This window comes from Suncus etruscus, chromosome X (genome assembly GCF_024139225.1).
Source record: "Suncus etruscus isolate mSunEtr1 chromosome X, mSunEtr1.pri.cur, whole genome shotgun sequence".
Classification (NCBI taxonomy): Eukaryota; Metazoa; Chordata; class Mammalia; order Eulipotyphla; family Soricidae; genus Suncus; species Suncus etruscus.
Genome location: NC_064868.1, coordinates 128,593,129 through 128,607,065, shown reverse-complemented (window position 1 = coordinate 128,607,065; position 13,937 = coordinate 128,593,129). Strand labels below are relative to the sequence as shown.

Genomic DNA, 13,937 nt, shown 5'->3' with positions numbered 1-13,937 from the left:
CAGGCTTTTGAAGCAGCATTTGGGCATGGCTGGGGACTTCTTTGGTTTGATCTAACGCACGTAAGAGATGGAACCTATTCCAGATGACAGTTTTGAATGGCCTGTCCTTTTCAAGACATGAAAAGAGGCCAGTAGACAAACTTCTGGTGTGCTGGAACTGGGTGCACTGGACGGGATTTTTCCGAACTGCTTTCAGTGGAGTGAGGAAAAGAGCAATCCTTGCACATCCTCTCTCGTTCCATACCGACCTCTCAAGGTCCGGAGTCTGGAAAGGGGAGTAGCACATTCTTGTGCAGTCAGAAGGCCACTTAATGGGGTGGATGGGAGGTAGTGGGTGGGGAGGGGACGATTATGCTTTGAGAATCTGGTACCTGGCTAGCTTGAACAAGAAAATGCTTTCAGAAATGGTAGCTTTTTGCTCTATACAAAAGTTAAAACACACGATTTCCCAAAGAGAAATACCAGTTGCATCTGAAAACGGAGAACAGAAATCAAACTACTTAACATGGAGAAGGGCTATGTAAACTTTGTGCTCTCAAATGAAGTTCAAGTATTAACTTCCAAGCTGTTTAAAGATCACTGAACTTATACGATATTCTGGTGATACAAGTGCAATTCACATTTGTGTTTCTGAACAAATAAACCACAACTGGCTAAAACACAACCTGTGCGATTAGAATCTTTGAGTTAAAAAACACATGCTACATATTTCAACATGTTCAAGGTTAAGTCAAATCACATATTTAACAACTTTGTACTCTACAACGAAGGTGAAAGGGTCTGGCATTCATTTCTTTGAAGCACACCAACAGAGTTTGTGGAACACCCTTTGCACTATGATCTTGAGTCAACATCTACTGAAGAGACATGAATGCACTGTGCATTAATTTGAATACAAAAAAGAGACAAAACTGTCCTTTTCCCCCAAGCCATGGTGGGAAATATTGCTGACCTCGTCCTCTAAAGCCTGCAGGATAGTTTTTTCTTCAGTATAGCATTATTACACTGGTAAGAAAATCTGTAGAACATCTGCATGTATCAAGAATCTTTTAAAAATCTGATATGATTTTAGAGTCTGCAAGACCAGTCACGTGACCTGCTCAAGACTGATTAGCACCATTAAACACACATATGCATGTATAAGTTTAGGGACACAATACACACATACATGTCTTAGATCTTAACTTTAAAAAAAAAAGAAAACTAACCATGAGCTCACCCAGGACGAGGAGCCTGTTGAACTGGTGAGATGGACAACATGGATCACTATTGTTTTATTTTGTCTCTCTTCAGTTTGCTTGTTCTGTTTACTTTTTTTGCAGCAGACACTATCATTAAGCTTGTGCTCAATTTCCTTACAAGGGCAAGAAAGTTTCTACCAGGGAGCCATTTATCTTTATACCCAAAGACTCTTCTGCTCTGAGATGCTCCCAAAGCTGAGAAGAAAGGACTCCAAGTTCCTTTGGAAAGCCCGGCAGCAGCGGACTTTCTCTGACTAAACTCGAAGTTTAGTGAAGCTGGCTACTTCACCGAGAGTCCATTTCAGGCTAACCATTGGCTTAATATTAATAGTTAAGGCATCAAAACTGAAAATGGTTGTGGAACAACAGAAGCTATGGATGAAGAACTTCTCAGAACTCTCTTCAAAAATCCAAAGCACACAATGGTGAACAGAAGAAGTCAGGCAACAACCGCAGGCATTAGAGAAGGGTTTTGGAATTCTGAACTTGCAGTCTGTCACGGGTCACAGCAATGCTATGTAAAAGCTAGGCCATTTGGTTATGCAGTGACATATCATAGTTTTTAGACGACATTCTGCACCATGCTTACCATAGATATCACCTGATCTACTGGTTTCCTGTCTGAAAATGAGATATGCATGATGTGTATATGCATACACAAACATATAACTTACTGTCATTACCATTATGAAAGTAATATTTCTCTAGAATTACCTGTCATTTTTCTCATGGTCTATGTACTTCTGACCTCCCCTAGGCTGAAGACTGTCCTGCAAATGAGCTGGGCTCTAATTCTATCATCTATAGATGCCAACTCCATTTTCTAGGTGTAACATGTCATCAACACAGTAAATGTGTTTTCACCAAAAGTATGTAGTGCAAGATAAGATTCAAGCTCTTTTCTAGCATTTCCAAAACTCCAGTATTGCCTTCCAGAAAACTAAAGCCTGGCATCAATGACCTTTTGTTGCATTAGTATATCTTTATCATTCTTTAAAATGGCAGCTACCATTGTCCTGGCCAATCACAACTCATTGAAATCTAAAGCTAACAAATTTAAATTAATATATATTAGACAAATGTCTTTTTGGTTATTTGCTCAAAATATTTTTTCAGTTAAAAAATACTTAAGGGTAAGGAATTTGTCTAGCCTGTTGATTCATATATAGAAACAATCCATTTTTACAAGAATATTTCTCTAAACTGCCTTTTTCCCTAATCCCTCTGGTTTCCATTTAGTTATATTCTTTTCAAAGGCACTAAATTCCGTGGCTGCTCTCTTTCCAAGATTTGTGGCTCTTCAAAAATGATTTCTAGAGCATATCTGAAACGTAACATATTTCCTTGAAACAGTTTCAGTTTGAAAGTCGATTATCTCAGTGATGAGGCAGTCTCCTACAACCAGCACAGTAGGCATAAGTGACTTTTTTCACTTTCTATGACAAGCCCTATCACAGACCTTTGAATGTTTTCTACTAGAACTAAAGATTATATACTTAAGCGTGGATGGGAAAGTATCCTTATGGAGTAGAAACCCTCATATTAGACTCTCTTAGCAAAATGTCGATTGGACAAATTTGATAGTAATAAATGAAGAATTGAATTTGATAGGAACTAATTCTCAAAGTAACTAGCAAATTACCTGTCTTACTGAAAACTAAAGAAAACCCTTTAAAACTGAACGATTTCTTCCATCCACAGTTGCAAGGAGGAAGGAAGGCAAGGACAGAAAGACAGAACCTGACTAGCAAAGCAAAACTCTATATATAATATTTTAAGAAAAGAACACCTCAAAGTTATATATGCTGCAAAAAAATAAAAAATAGTAAAACAGAATATTTTCCAATGCCATTTCCTACCCGTTACCATGATGACCTTAACAGGCAATGTCGAAGCTCCATCATGGCAACGGAAACTATCATCATAAAATGGTACAGTAAAAGATATAGCTAGACCAAGAAGGGGTGGGGTCTCCTTGGAAGAGGTCTGCGGAGAGGCCCAATGACTGGCTTTGCGGCTCAGTGTCAGGAATAATGGTTATACGGTGGAAGGGGGTGCCCGATGCCATTTTGGAAATGATGGTGCTGGCGATGAGCAAGATACTCAGCATAGCTCAGGGTCATCTTTTCACTACGGTACCTAAAACAGAAGTTATGGAAGAGACAGACGTTAACGGCAGGAAATAGGTGACATACTAATCATGCTAGGAGGGGACCTTGGAGTAGCAACACAGGTCAACACCATGGAAGGCACCCTAAACACAGTGGTCTTTCCACTTTCCAACTTGATCAAACTGAGAAATTGAAGCCTTGCCTCTGGTTTGAAGACAGGATGAGACAGGAAATCCTACCTATTACCATCCTAGATGAATTTCATTCTATTCTTTTGGTGTTTTCCATCATCTCTTTGGGGGTTTCCATCAATCCTTTTGCAGACCCTTTTCTGCACTCCATTAGATCTAATTGGATGCACTAGGTCTTGCCATTAAGAAAAAACATAACAACAAACATTTTTCTTTATAAGGTAGTAATGTATGTATACCAGTTGTAAACCAGTCAAAATTTTATTTCAAAAACACAAATTCGTAACACGGGTATTCACTAGTCTCTTTCCGCAATCTATAGCTTCTTTCCTTGTCACTCTTTACAAAAGAGTAACTTTCAGACACGAAAGAGAAAAGAGCCGGAAGTTCCAGCTCACCTCATGAAGCTCACCACAAACAGGGATGAGTTTAGTTAGAAAAATAACTACGTTTTGAACTATTCTAATAATGAAAATGTACGAGGGAAGTAGAAAGCCTGTCCAGAGTACGGGCGGGAGCTGGGTGGGGAGGAGGGAGATTTGGGATATTGGTGATGAGAATGTTGCACTGGTGATGGGTGGTGTTCTTTACATGACTGAAACCCAAACATAATCATGTATGTAATAAAGTTGTTTAAATAAAAAAAATTTTAAAAAAGAAAACAGGCAGGGGATGGATTGGAGGAGAAGAATGTGAAAAAAATAACAAAAAAAAACCCAAAAGAATAATGGTGTTTTTTTACCTTCAAATTCCTCACACCTAATCTCATTACTACTCCTAGACGGTCCTCCTCTTGCCTCACTCTTCCAGGAAAACTGGTCTCTCAGAAGAGCTACCCCTTATCATTCTGCTTATTTGCTTCCTCATGGCACTGCTTTACTCCTTCTCTTTGTGCCCACAGTAAGGTTCTACAAATCTGTATTTCTCTGGCTCAGACTCCTCCTTGCCTTCTCTGACTCCTCCTACCTAAGTGTCACCATAAGTTTTTCTGCTCCCTATACTTGGTTCCCTCTCAATGAAGCCTACTGTGACAGCCTGAGCAGTCTTTTTAATGGATGATGCTAAATTACCATATAGTTATGAGTCACACATGCACATTTTCAGCAACCTAGCAGATAGTTGTATAAATACTATCCCAAGAAGCACTTCAAAACCAAAATTAGGGCATAAATATGACTCTTTGGCAGTCCTTCTCTTGGTTAAATGGAACCATTTAGTTCCTTTTGTCTAGATTAAAGACTAAAGCTTTGGGCATGTTCTTTCCTATTTCCAGTTGAGTCTTCTGTCTTTCCATTTTTTCCCACAGTGTTTTCTTATTCCTTCCTTCCTTCCTTCTATCCCCACTGCCATATATCTTGGATCTAAGACTTCCAATTACCTACTTCTTTGGGATTATTGATACAAATTCTTAAGTAACAGTGAACCTCCCCAACTACTTTTCATGTCCCCTATTCCCAATATTACACTTCCCCAATTTCATCTGTTTACAATCCTACAATGGCTATCAATGCATATACACTTAGGTTACAGGACCCTATAAAATTTGATCAAGATTCCTTATAACCTGACCCAGCCTACAATATGGGCCTTCTAATGATCACCTGGTATATATGAAAACTGAAGTACTAGCCAAATCAAGGCTAACGAACACTCCTTACAACTTACTCTGACTCTGCCACCTACATGGCTTAAGTCAAAAGTTCTCTCAAGTTAAGCCATTTCCAGCTGGAGAGGTGTTACAATGAGTAGATTGCTTGCCTTGCATCTGATTGGCCCTGTTTTGATTCTTGGCACTATATACGGTTCAAGTACCACCTGGGCCTCACTGAGCACAGAGCCAAGAGTAAAACCCTTAGCACAATCATGTGGCCCAAAAATCCAATTTAATCACTTTCCTCTCTACCTTTCACATACCCTACCCATCCTTTAAGTCTAGCCTCGGTCATAAACTCTGATGAAACATTCTGCTATTTCTCAAACTCAAATGATGCTTTTATACTACTTTGTAATTTTATAGCACCCACCATATTCTGACTTATATTAATAGTTATTTTTGAACATCTCCTTCTATTCTCCTAGACTTTGAATTTGGATGAGCATAGATGGAGACCTTTTCAAATTTGTAACTCCTCAGAACTGAGAACAGTCCATTTTTAGAGTATAAGTATTCAATGCGATTTTATGAAATTGAAATTAGTGGAAACAGCAACCCTTTTCCAAAAAATATTTGATGGTTCCCTTTTAAAATAAGTATCCTTATTGTGCTATTCTAAAATTTATTTAGCATTTATGACTCTAGCTCAATTATATTTTTCAACAGGCTTTCAAGGTAGAGTTCTATCGTTGCCAAATTCTAAAGTGAATTGGAATCTGAGGGCTGCTTATCAGAATCCTGGGGTTCTGCTAAGCAATGTTAAAAGCTAGACAAATAGCCAATTCATGCAACTTTCTTCAATAATGTAGTCTAAAAGCTCCAAGGGCTGGCTTGTAATGAACAGAATAATCTCACAGAGCTAAAGATGGGAATGATGGACTCAAACATCATATAAGCTTTATTGCCAAGCAGAGCTCCTTTGTATCCAGCCTCATGATGGCCCCACCGTTCATTTCCACTCTTTCAGAACAAAAGAGAATAAGTGTAGCTAGGAAGACAAAGAAATCAGAGTTACAGGCAGACACATCAGATGTACTGAGTGGCCTTGCACCAGAAAATGCATTCTTTACCTGGTAAGTTTTATGGTTTTCCTGAATTCATTAGTAATTGGAGCTTTGTATCCACCTTTCCTCAGTAAAGAGTCTATGGTCTGAATATGGTCCCATCCTGTGGAAAGTAGAGCAGATAAACACGAGTCAAGCCAGGTAGCAAGCAGCTTTGGTAAAATATGACTGTAGAGTTCAGCTATCACTTCCATCAACGTCTTTGATCCTAAAAACAATCATATATAAACAACTACGAGTTCATCCTGAACTTCAGATGCAGGTTCACCACCATAACCTAAAATTCTGACTCCCCACTAGGACTAACTTAGCCCAACCACATTCAAAGCCAAGTAGTCGGGGAGCCTGGCAGTAAATGAATGCTCGGTCTTGTCTCCTAACAAACCACAAAAATGGGCTCTCCTTTACCAGTGATGTCTTTAAGAGGACAGGAAAAGCCTAAATGTCATTGTGCCCACTCAGTCATATCTAGGACAATCACCCTGGCTCACAGTAATCACTGCTCCTAAAGGCGTCTCCTCTGGCCCATCAAAAATGTTTCTGTGCAGCATTCAAAGTCATTTTTTATTGATTTTGACCTGGCATGGTATACTAATGTCCCAGTCTATTTATCTCTAATGGATCCTTTTAAAAGTCACTGGAACTGCAAAAGTAAGACATCTGTAAAAAGCAACTCAAGTACTAGTCTCACATAGTAACAATAGTATCTCAGAAGTATCACTCTCTCATCTAAAGATCTGATTATGTGAAATTTGGCTGTTAGGTATCTCGCATTGATAAGAAACATGGGAAACCCACATTAGATTCCTTTCTGAAAAGGAGTAAGTAAGAAAGAAAAAATATTAAGTGTTACTAACATGAAATTAAAATCTAGTAGGAGCTAGAAAGGACAAGATACTATAGAGTGAACAGTTTTTTGTTATTGTGGTAGTTCATAAAGGTCTGTGCTTTATCTGCAAAACAGAAAATACATTTGGGGATTAGGAAGTGCAGACCAAGCCTATAAAACACAAAGATATCATGTACAGCCTCACTATTTGTCATATTAATGGGAAACTTAAAACCTTAATAGTAGTAGTATCAGTCATGGCGACCACCTAGGAATGAAGCATTTGATACTGACAATAAACTTGGGCTGATGGTCAAATAAAAGGCTATAAAGCACAGTGGAATATGGGGAAATGGCACTTCAAACGTGCAGCAAGCCATTGCTTACATGAAATGAAACTGTACACCTTTGCTTTTTCTGAACGTAAACTTTCGTGTGCTTTTCCTGTCCAAGGATTCAACTCCTATGTAAGTGATTCTCCTAATTTCGACATTGCAGTAGCAGTAATAAAAGTCATTTCTTATGTTTTACAGTGATAAATAAGACATAACTGCAAGGTCAGATATTGCATTCCAATGTGTCGATTTGTTTAACTTCTTCACCAGATCATATGAAATAAAGTACAACAATGACCTTGCTCCTTTGCAACCTCCGGTAAGTAGGTGGCGGTGCGTTTTGATCCTTTTTCATTGATGAATTCTATTCTAATGCCATGTACACCCACCTGAAAGAAATTTGCAGTTTTATTAGTACAGTCTTCTTTACAGAAACAGAAAACGTTATCATTTCACTTTCAAGAAAACGCAGTTCTTCCTTCCACCTTATTCATGGACAGTCCAAACATAGTCTCTCTCAAGTTTTGGGTCTGAGTAGTATTATGGTGACTATGGAGACTGAAAAATTGATTAATATGTTCCCAACATGAGCTGGGCTAAGCTCTATTCTCTTTCAAACTGGAAAATCAGTCAGAGGCGGTGGGTAGAATAAGAAAGTTGATGACAAGTCATGTGATTCCCAATTGTGGCTCATGACAAGGAACAAAACCAAGTGAACCAACTTCAAACCAAAATTTGGGTGCAGTAACCATTCAGGCTAAGTTCCAACACTCTGGAGTTGAAGGACGTCCTTCCCAAACTGTCTTGGGTCCTTAAAACCTTGAATTGTATGTAAGCAAGAACAGTCAAAAAAAAGAGTCCAAAAGCAGAACAAAACTAACAAAATCTACCGCCAGACCACCTATTGCAGTGGACATAAACAAGATATTACAACTTGATGAGTGACAACCCCTCACTGCCATACACAGGCAGTAAATATTTCCAATCATTTAAGGCCAGGGCATTTGGCAATTCCCTATATAATCAGACCACTAGTGTTAATTTATATGAAACAAACAAGCCTTTGGCAAAACCTTAAAAAAGCAATCAAAGTAAGTGTGGTCCATTTGCTGCTAATGGTTTATGAAAATAAATTTACTTTTTCTTTTTTAATGAATTCACACAGTCAAAATCTCTCTCATAGAAGAGTATAGAGCTGAAAAATCATCAAAGTTCATAACTTCTTTGTAAATGCTAATAATGAAAAAAAGAAATGTCAAAAGCATAATAACTCCATTATGTTTTCCAAAATCTGCAACTGCTTTCGATTACTGCTTTCCAAAGTGAACACTCCTCCCAACTGGTGGAGGGGGCTGGAGGGGCAGTAGCAGTCGGGAGCAGAACTGGGACTAGCTTTCTGTTTGCTTGCTTCAAGAAGTGAGATTACCAGGAGTTACTGAGGGATTTCACGCCCCCTCAAAAAAAACCAGGAATGGTAGTCCAAATAAATTTGGAGCATTTGACTTAAGATCTGTGGTTGCGGGACAGGTGAGGTGGCACTAGAGGTAAGATGTCTGCCTTGCAAGCGCTAGCCAAGGAAGGACCACGGTTCGATCCCCTGGTGTCCCATATGGTTCCCCCAAGCCAGGGGCAATTTCTGAGCGCTTAGCCAGGAGTAACCCCTGAGCATCAAATGGGTGTGGCCCAAAAAAACCAAAACACCAAAAAAAAAAAAAAAGATCTGTGGTTGCCCAATGGAATCTACAATTATTGAAGACACTAACAGAAATCTATCGATCAAATCAGGCAAACACTTTCAACCAGAAGATGTCTCCTTTTAGAAGAGGTGAGTGAGGGGCCGGAGAGATAGCATGGAGGTAAGGCATTTGCCTTTCATGCAGAAGGTCATCAGTTCAAATCCCGGCGTCCCATATGGTCCCCCGTGCCTGCCAGGAGCGATTTCTGAGCATGGAGCCAGGAATAACCCCTGAGCACTGCCGGGTGTGACCCAAAAACCACAAAAAAAAAAAAAAAAAAAAAAAAAAAGAAGAGGTGAGTGAAATCATACGACTTTTCTCTTTCTGCTGGATGACTGTCGAGATCTAGAAGGAAAGGGACTCCAGGAAACCCTGATACCTCTTGACCTTAGTCTCCATTTATTTTCCAGTTTACAGAATGAAAAGTTCATTAGAAAATTCACGTCATTCTTTTCTCAGCTCTTCATCTAGTCACTCATTAGAGCCTGTCAAGTCTTCTTAGTTTTATTTATTTTATAAAAGCTTATCTCTGTGACTCTTCTATTTTAATATCAGTAGTTTGGTTTTGTTTTAGTTTTTGGAGCACATGCAGCTGTGGTCAGGGCTTACTCTTGGCTCAGTGCTCAGGCATCAATTCTGATCACATCACAGATTTCAGGACACATATTGTGTACAGGGCAAAAACCCTCCCCACTTTAGTATATCCCTAACCCCAATTTCAGACAGTTAAAGCTTTGTAATTTCACACAATTCAAAGAGCCTGAGGCTGTGGCTGGAGAGTAGAGGTAGCAAGGCACCTGCCTGGCATGCAAATGATCCCTGGCACCCCATTTTGTGAAGTTCATTTATGTAAGTAGCAAAAGTGATTTACATTTTGAGAAGACTACCATCAAATTTGACAGGAAGGAAAAAAACTGATCAAGATTCTCTCATTCTGAATTAATGTCACATTTATAATTTATTTATTTATTTATTTATTTTGGTTATTGAGCCCTACCCAGTGATGTTTGGGTACTCCTAGCTCTGAACTCAGGAATTAATCCTGAGGGTGCCTGGGATGCTTGGGGATCTAACTTGGGTTACTGTGCACAAGGCAAATGCCCTAAATGCTATTCTATCACCCTAGCCCCACATTACTCATTTTAAAATTTATTGTGACTAAGACTTAACAACAGAAAGACCATATAAATTGAACTGTAGTTAGAGTGTTTGCTAAAGGGATCTTTTGTGAGAAATCATTTACTTCATAGGTCAAAAACCTACTCCACAGCGTGGGCAGGGATATAGGGCAAAGGACTACAGTGCATGCATGACGTCTCACATTTGATTCCAGGCCCCTAATGGCCTCCTGAACAACCACCAGGTATGGCTGTGGTGGCAGGATAAAAGGACAATATCAACAAATGTACCTCTGACTATCATAGTTCCAAACACAGCCAAGTGAACAAAAATTGGAGAGTGGCAATCTCGCCTTCTGAGAGGTCTACAGGTAATTTTCAAAATGATTAGAAGGCCCGAGAAAAATGCTTTGAAGGCCCATCTGCTGTGATAATGTCCTTTTAATCAAGACTAGTTTTGTGAAGCAAAGCTATTAATGTAATTTGAATGGTAGTAAATTAAATGCAGGACTTCTACATAAGAGGATATGGAATTAAACAGAGCTGTACATCTGTGTGCTGGGAGAACATTAAGATCAATCACAAATATCCCTATTCCATGATAAAAACTATTAATTTTAAACCACTAGACCATGTATTTTATTAATGACATTGTGCAATCTTGTTTTTCCTATTGTCAAAGTTATGAAAAAATAAGATTAATTTTAGGACTGTAATATATATCCCTCAGAATATTCAGATGGGGGATTATGTATTCCCTAACTCCACCATTCTCTTTTGTTTCTTGTGCATTTTTGTTTGTACACTCCTTTATCACAGATCATGTGGACACAGAGAGAACAGATACACACAAATAATCATTTTTAATATAGAGTAAAAGGTTGGTAGAAGAGATTATAAATAATGGCTGCAATGAAGCTTCTAGACTGTCTGAAATTTTCATTTATCCTTGTTATTCCTTTGTTAGAAATGGGGCTTTGTTTAAAATTATTATCCTCTAATGCACTGAGTCTCAACTCCGAATAATTTAAGAAAAGATACTCTCATATCCAATAATAATGTGTGATCCATATTCTGATCCTCAAAGTTGCATAATCAAAGCTTAATATATTTTGCTCTTTCTATAAAGTGTTACTTCTTTAATCCATTAGTAGCACCACAAAAGGCTCGAATTTTTACTGCTGATCCTAATAAACAAGCTAAAATACTATATTGCTGAAACATGAAAAAGTCCTTTCTACAAATATTAATGAGGAAAAAGTGTGGTCTAGCTAAGGCAAGATAAGGTCCATCCATGAAACTTTGGAACATGTGGCCCATGATTACAGCCACAGTCATGACCCTCGGAACTAAGTATGCCCTTTGTCACATACTGGCCAAAAAACTTCCCTCAGGTGACATCCTGTCTTAGTCCCAATCTTCTCCCTTTTTAGAAGCAAACATTAACTTTATTTTTACAGTAGGGCCACAGCTCACTTCATGGATTTCAGTAGGTTCACCTTGAATAAAACAAATAAATCAGTAAAATGGAAGAAATCCATCAAAGATTGAAAGCTGCCTGACATATCTTCGTTGGTAACAGCATTGGGCCAGTAGGCTTTGCCGTTGAAGCATCCTGCCACAGGTCCTCTCTGTAATCCTGCCATGCTCGGCGCAGTATGCCAGTTCTCCTGCATTTCACCGAAAGATCTGTTTAGAAACTGCCATATATTCCCTTGGCCTAAGAGATACAGGATTTCTCCACCCTTGAAGTATACTGTCATGGGTATAACTATATGCTCTTTTTCGGCCCTCTTTTTGTTTGGTTTTGTTTTGGACCACACCAGGTGACACTCAGGGGTTACTCCTGGTTATGCGCTCCGAAATCGCTCCTGGCTCGGGGGACCATATAGGACACTTGGGGATTGAACTGCAGTCTGTCTTAGGCCAGCCACATGCAAGGCAAATGCCCTACCCCAGCACCACTGCTTCAGCCCCATCTATTCTTTTTTAAGTAATAACTGCTCTCGCTTATCTGGAAACAAATGTGTAATGTTCAACAATGTCAACTATATGGTGCATTGTGTTTAAATAAAGTAAATAAAATGTAAAAGAAAAGAAACTGCCATATAGAATACACGCATGTAAAACAGCCATGGCCAGAAAAAGAGGCTGGCAGTTCTGATCCTCTTTTTCTTTTGGTAGGGGGAAGGGTGCCATCATACTCAGCAGTGCTCAGGGCTTACTCCTGGCTCTGTCCAAAGGGGTCACTCCTGGTGAAGCTTCTAGAACCACCATGTGGTACCGGGGATTAAACTGGGTTTGGCTACACGTCAGACAGCTTTAATACCTGTATTTGCAGGTCCAGTTCATAAAGGGTCCTAAAGAAGAAAACTCCATGTATAGTCCTACTCCCCAAAGCACAACATTTCAACGCAGCATGTTCTGCTCATGGTGTCTTCTCCCTACCTCTTGCTCAATCTTCTGAAAACAATGATTTCCATTTCCAAAGGAAAGCAAACTCATCAGAAAGTGGTACGCGACCTTCAGTTTATCCTTTTGGACAGCTTGCACATGACCAACTCTTGTTCCATCTCTGGCACCACATGCCCCATGCCTTATACTATGGGGAGCAGTGACTTCTGAGCACAGAGCTGGGAATAGCTCTTGAGTACCCAAAGCTCTGCTGCATGTAGCCCAATCCTCCATCTTCCAAAAAGCACAACTCTCAAGTCTGATAACAGTGTGTATCGATCCAACTTACCCACAATCCTGTTACCACCAAAAATCATTTAGCCTACATATTACCTAGATATGTCCCTCAGTTTCTTAGTTGTGAATTCAATCCACTCACTAATTTTAAAAAAGTCACAAATTTTGATGGTACTCATCTGACAAACAATAAACACCTAATATTGATAACTGTTAACAATTAACATAGCAGGAGTTTGTCAAAGAATACATTTTAAAAATAGCACTGATGTAATTCAAGTGCTTTTAGCTTTTGCTAACCCTGGAAATGAATACTCGGTTTCATTTTTTATTATTTAGAAAAGTGGTGCATGCATATTACACCCCCCACAATAACCAATAACCTTTTTAGTAGAGAGAAACAGAGATGACCTGTTATCATAACACCACCTAAAAATGAACGTTGCCTTAGCAACATCTTAACATAGAAATTTCCAGAACCACAGATTATATTGTCAAACTGTATTTTATGCATTTTTGGCCAGTTTCTGCAGTTGTTTTTGCATGCTTTAGTCTTTAGTGACACAAAATCATTTTTACTCAAAGAAATTTAATAGAAAAGCATTAGAAGAAAGGAAGAAAGAAAAAATACGTGATCAAGAGCAAAATACAGGCTTCTTCAGGGTAGAAAAAGGCTGTCCTTGTTTTTATATCTCTATAAAAAGAAGCTTTCAGAAGAAATACTAGGAAAAATAAATTAAAGAGGAGAACTGATTATAAGTTCATTATTTGGACATGAATAAACAGTTATATGAATAAGTGGGCATATAGGCATACACATTTTTACTCCAGAAATTGTTCTTTACCATCTACCGCAGAAGCAGATCTCATCTGATGGAACCAATCTGCAGAGCTCTGACTGAAATACATTCCGTGTTGCTCTTCTCCAAAATCCCTGCAAATTAATCACCTTTAACTTAGAAATTAG

At 38.9% G+C, this 13,937-nt stretch overlaps 1 protein-coding gene across 2 annotated transcripts in view; it reads right to left on the bottom strand.

Annotated features, from left to right (window-relative positions):
* Positions 1-2,229: 2,229 nt before the first annotated feature.
* AMMECR1 (AMMECR nuclear protein 1) overlaps positions 2,230-13,937 on the bottom strand; it is a 138,644-nt gene continuing 126,936 nt past the window's right edge. For both annotated transcript variants that reach the window (XM_049767606.1, XM_049767607.1), the window contains 3 exons: positions 7,724-7,814; positions 6,268-6,364; positions 2,230-3,380 (listed from right to left, as the gene is read on the bottom strand). In XM_049767606.1, coding sequence (XP_049623563.1) covers positions 3,266-3,380; positions 6,268-6,364; positions 7,724-7,814 — 303 coding nt within the window. In that variant the 3' untranslated portion in view covers positions 2,230-3,265. The remainder of the gene's footprint in view (positions 3,381-6,267; positions 6,365-7,723; positions 7,815-13,937) is intronic.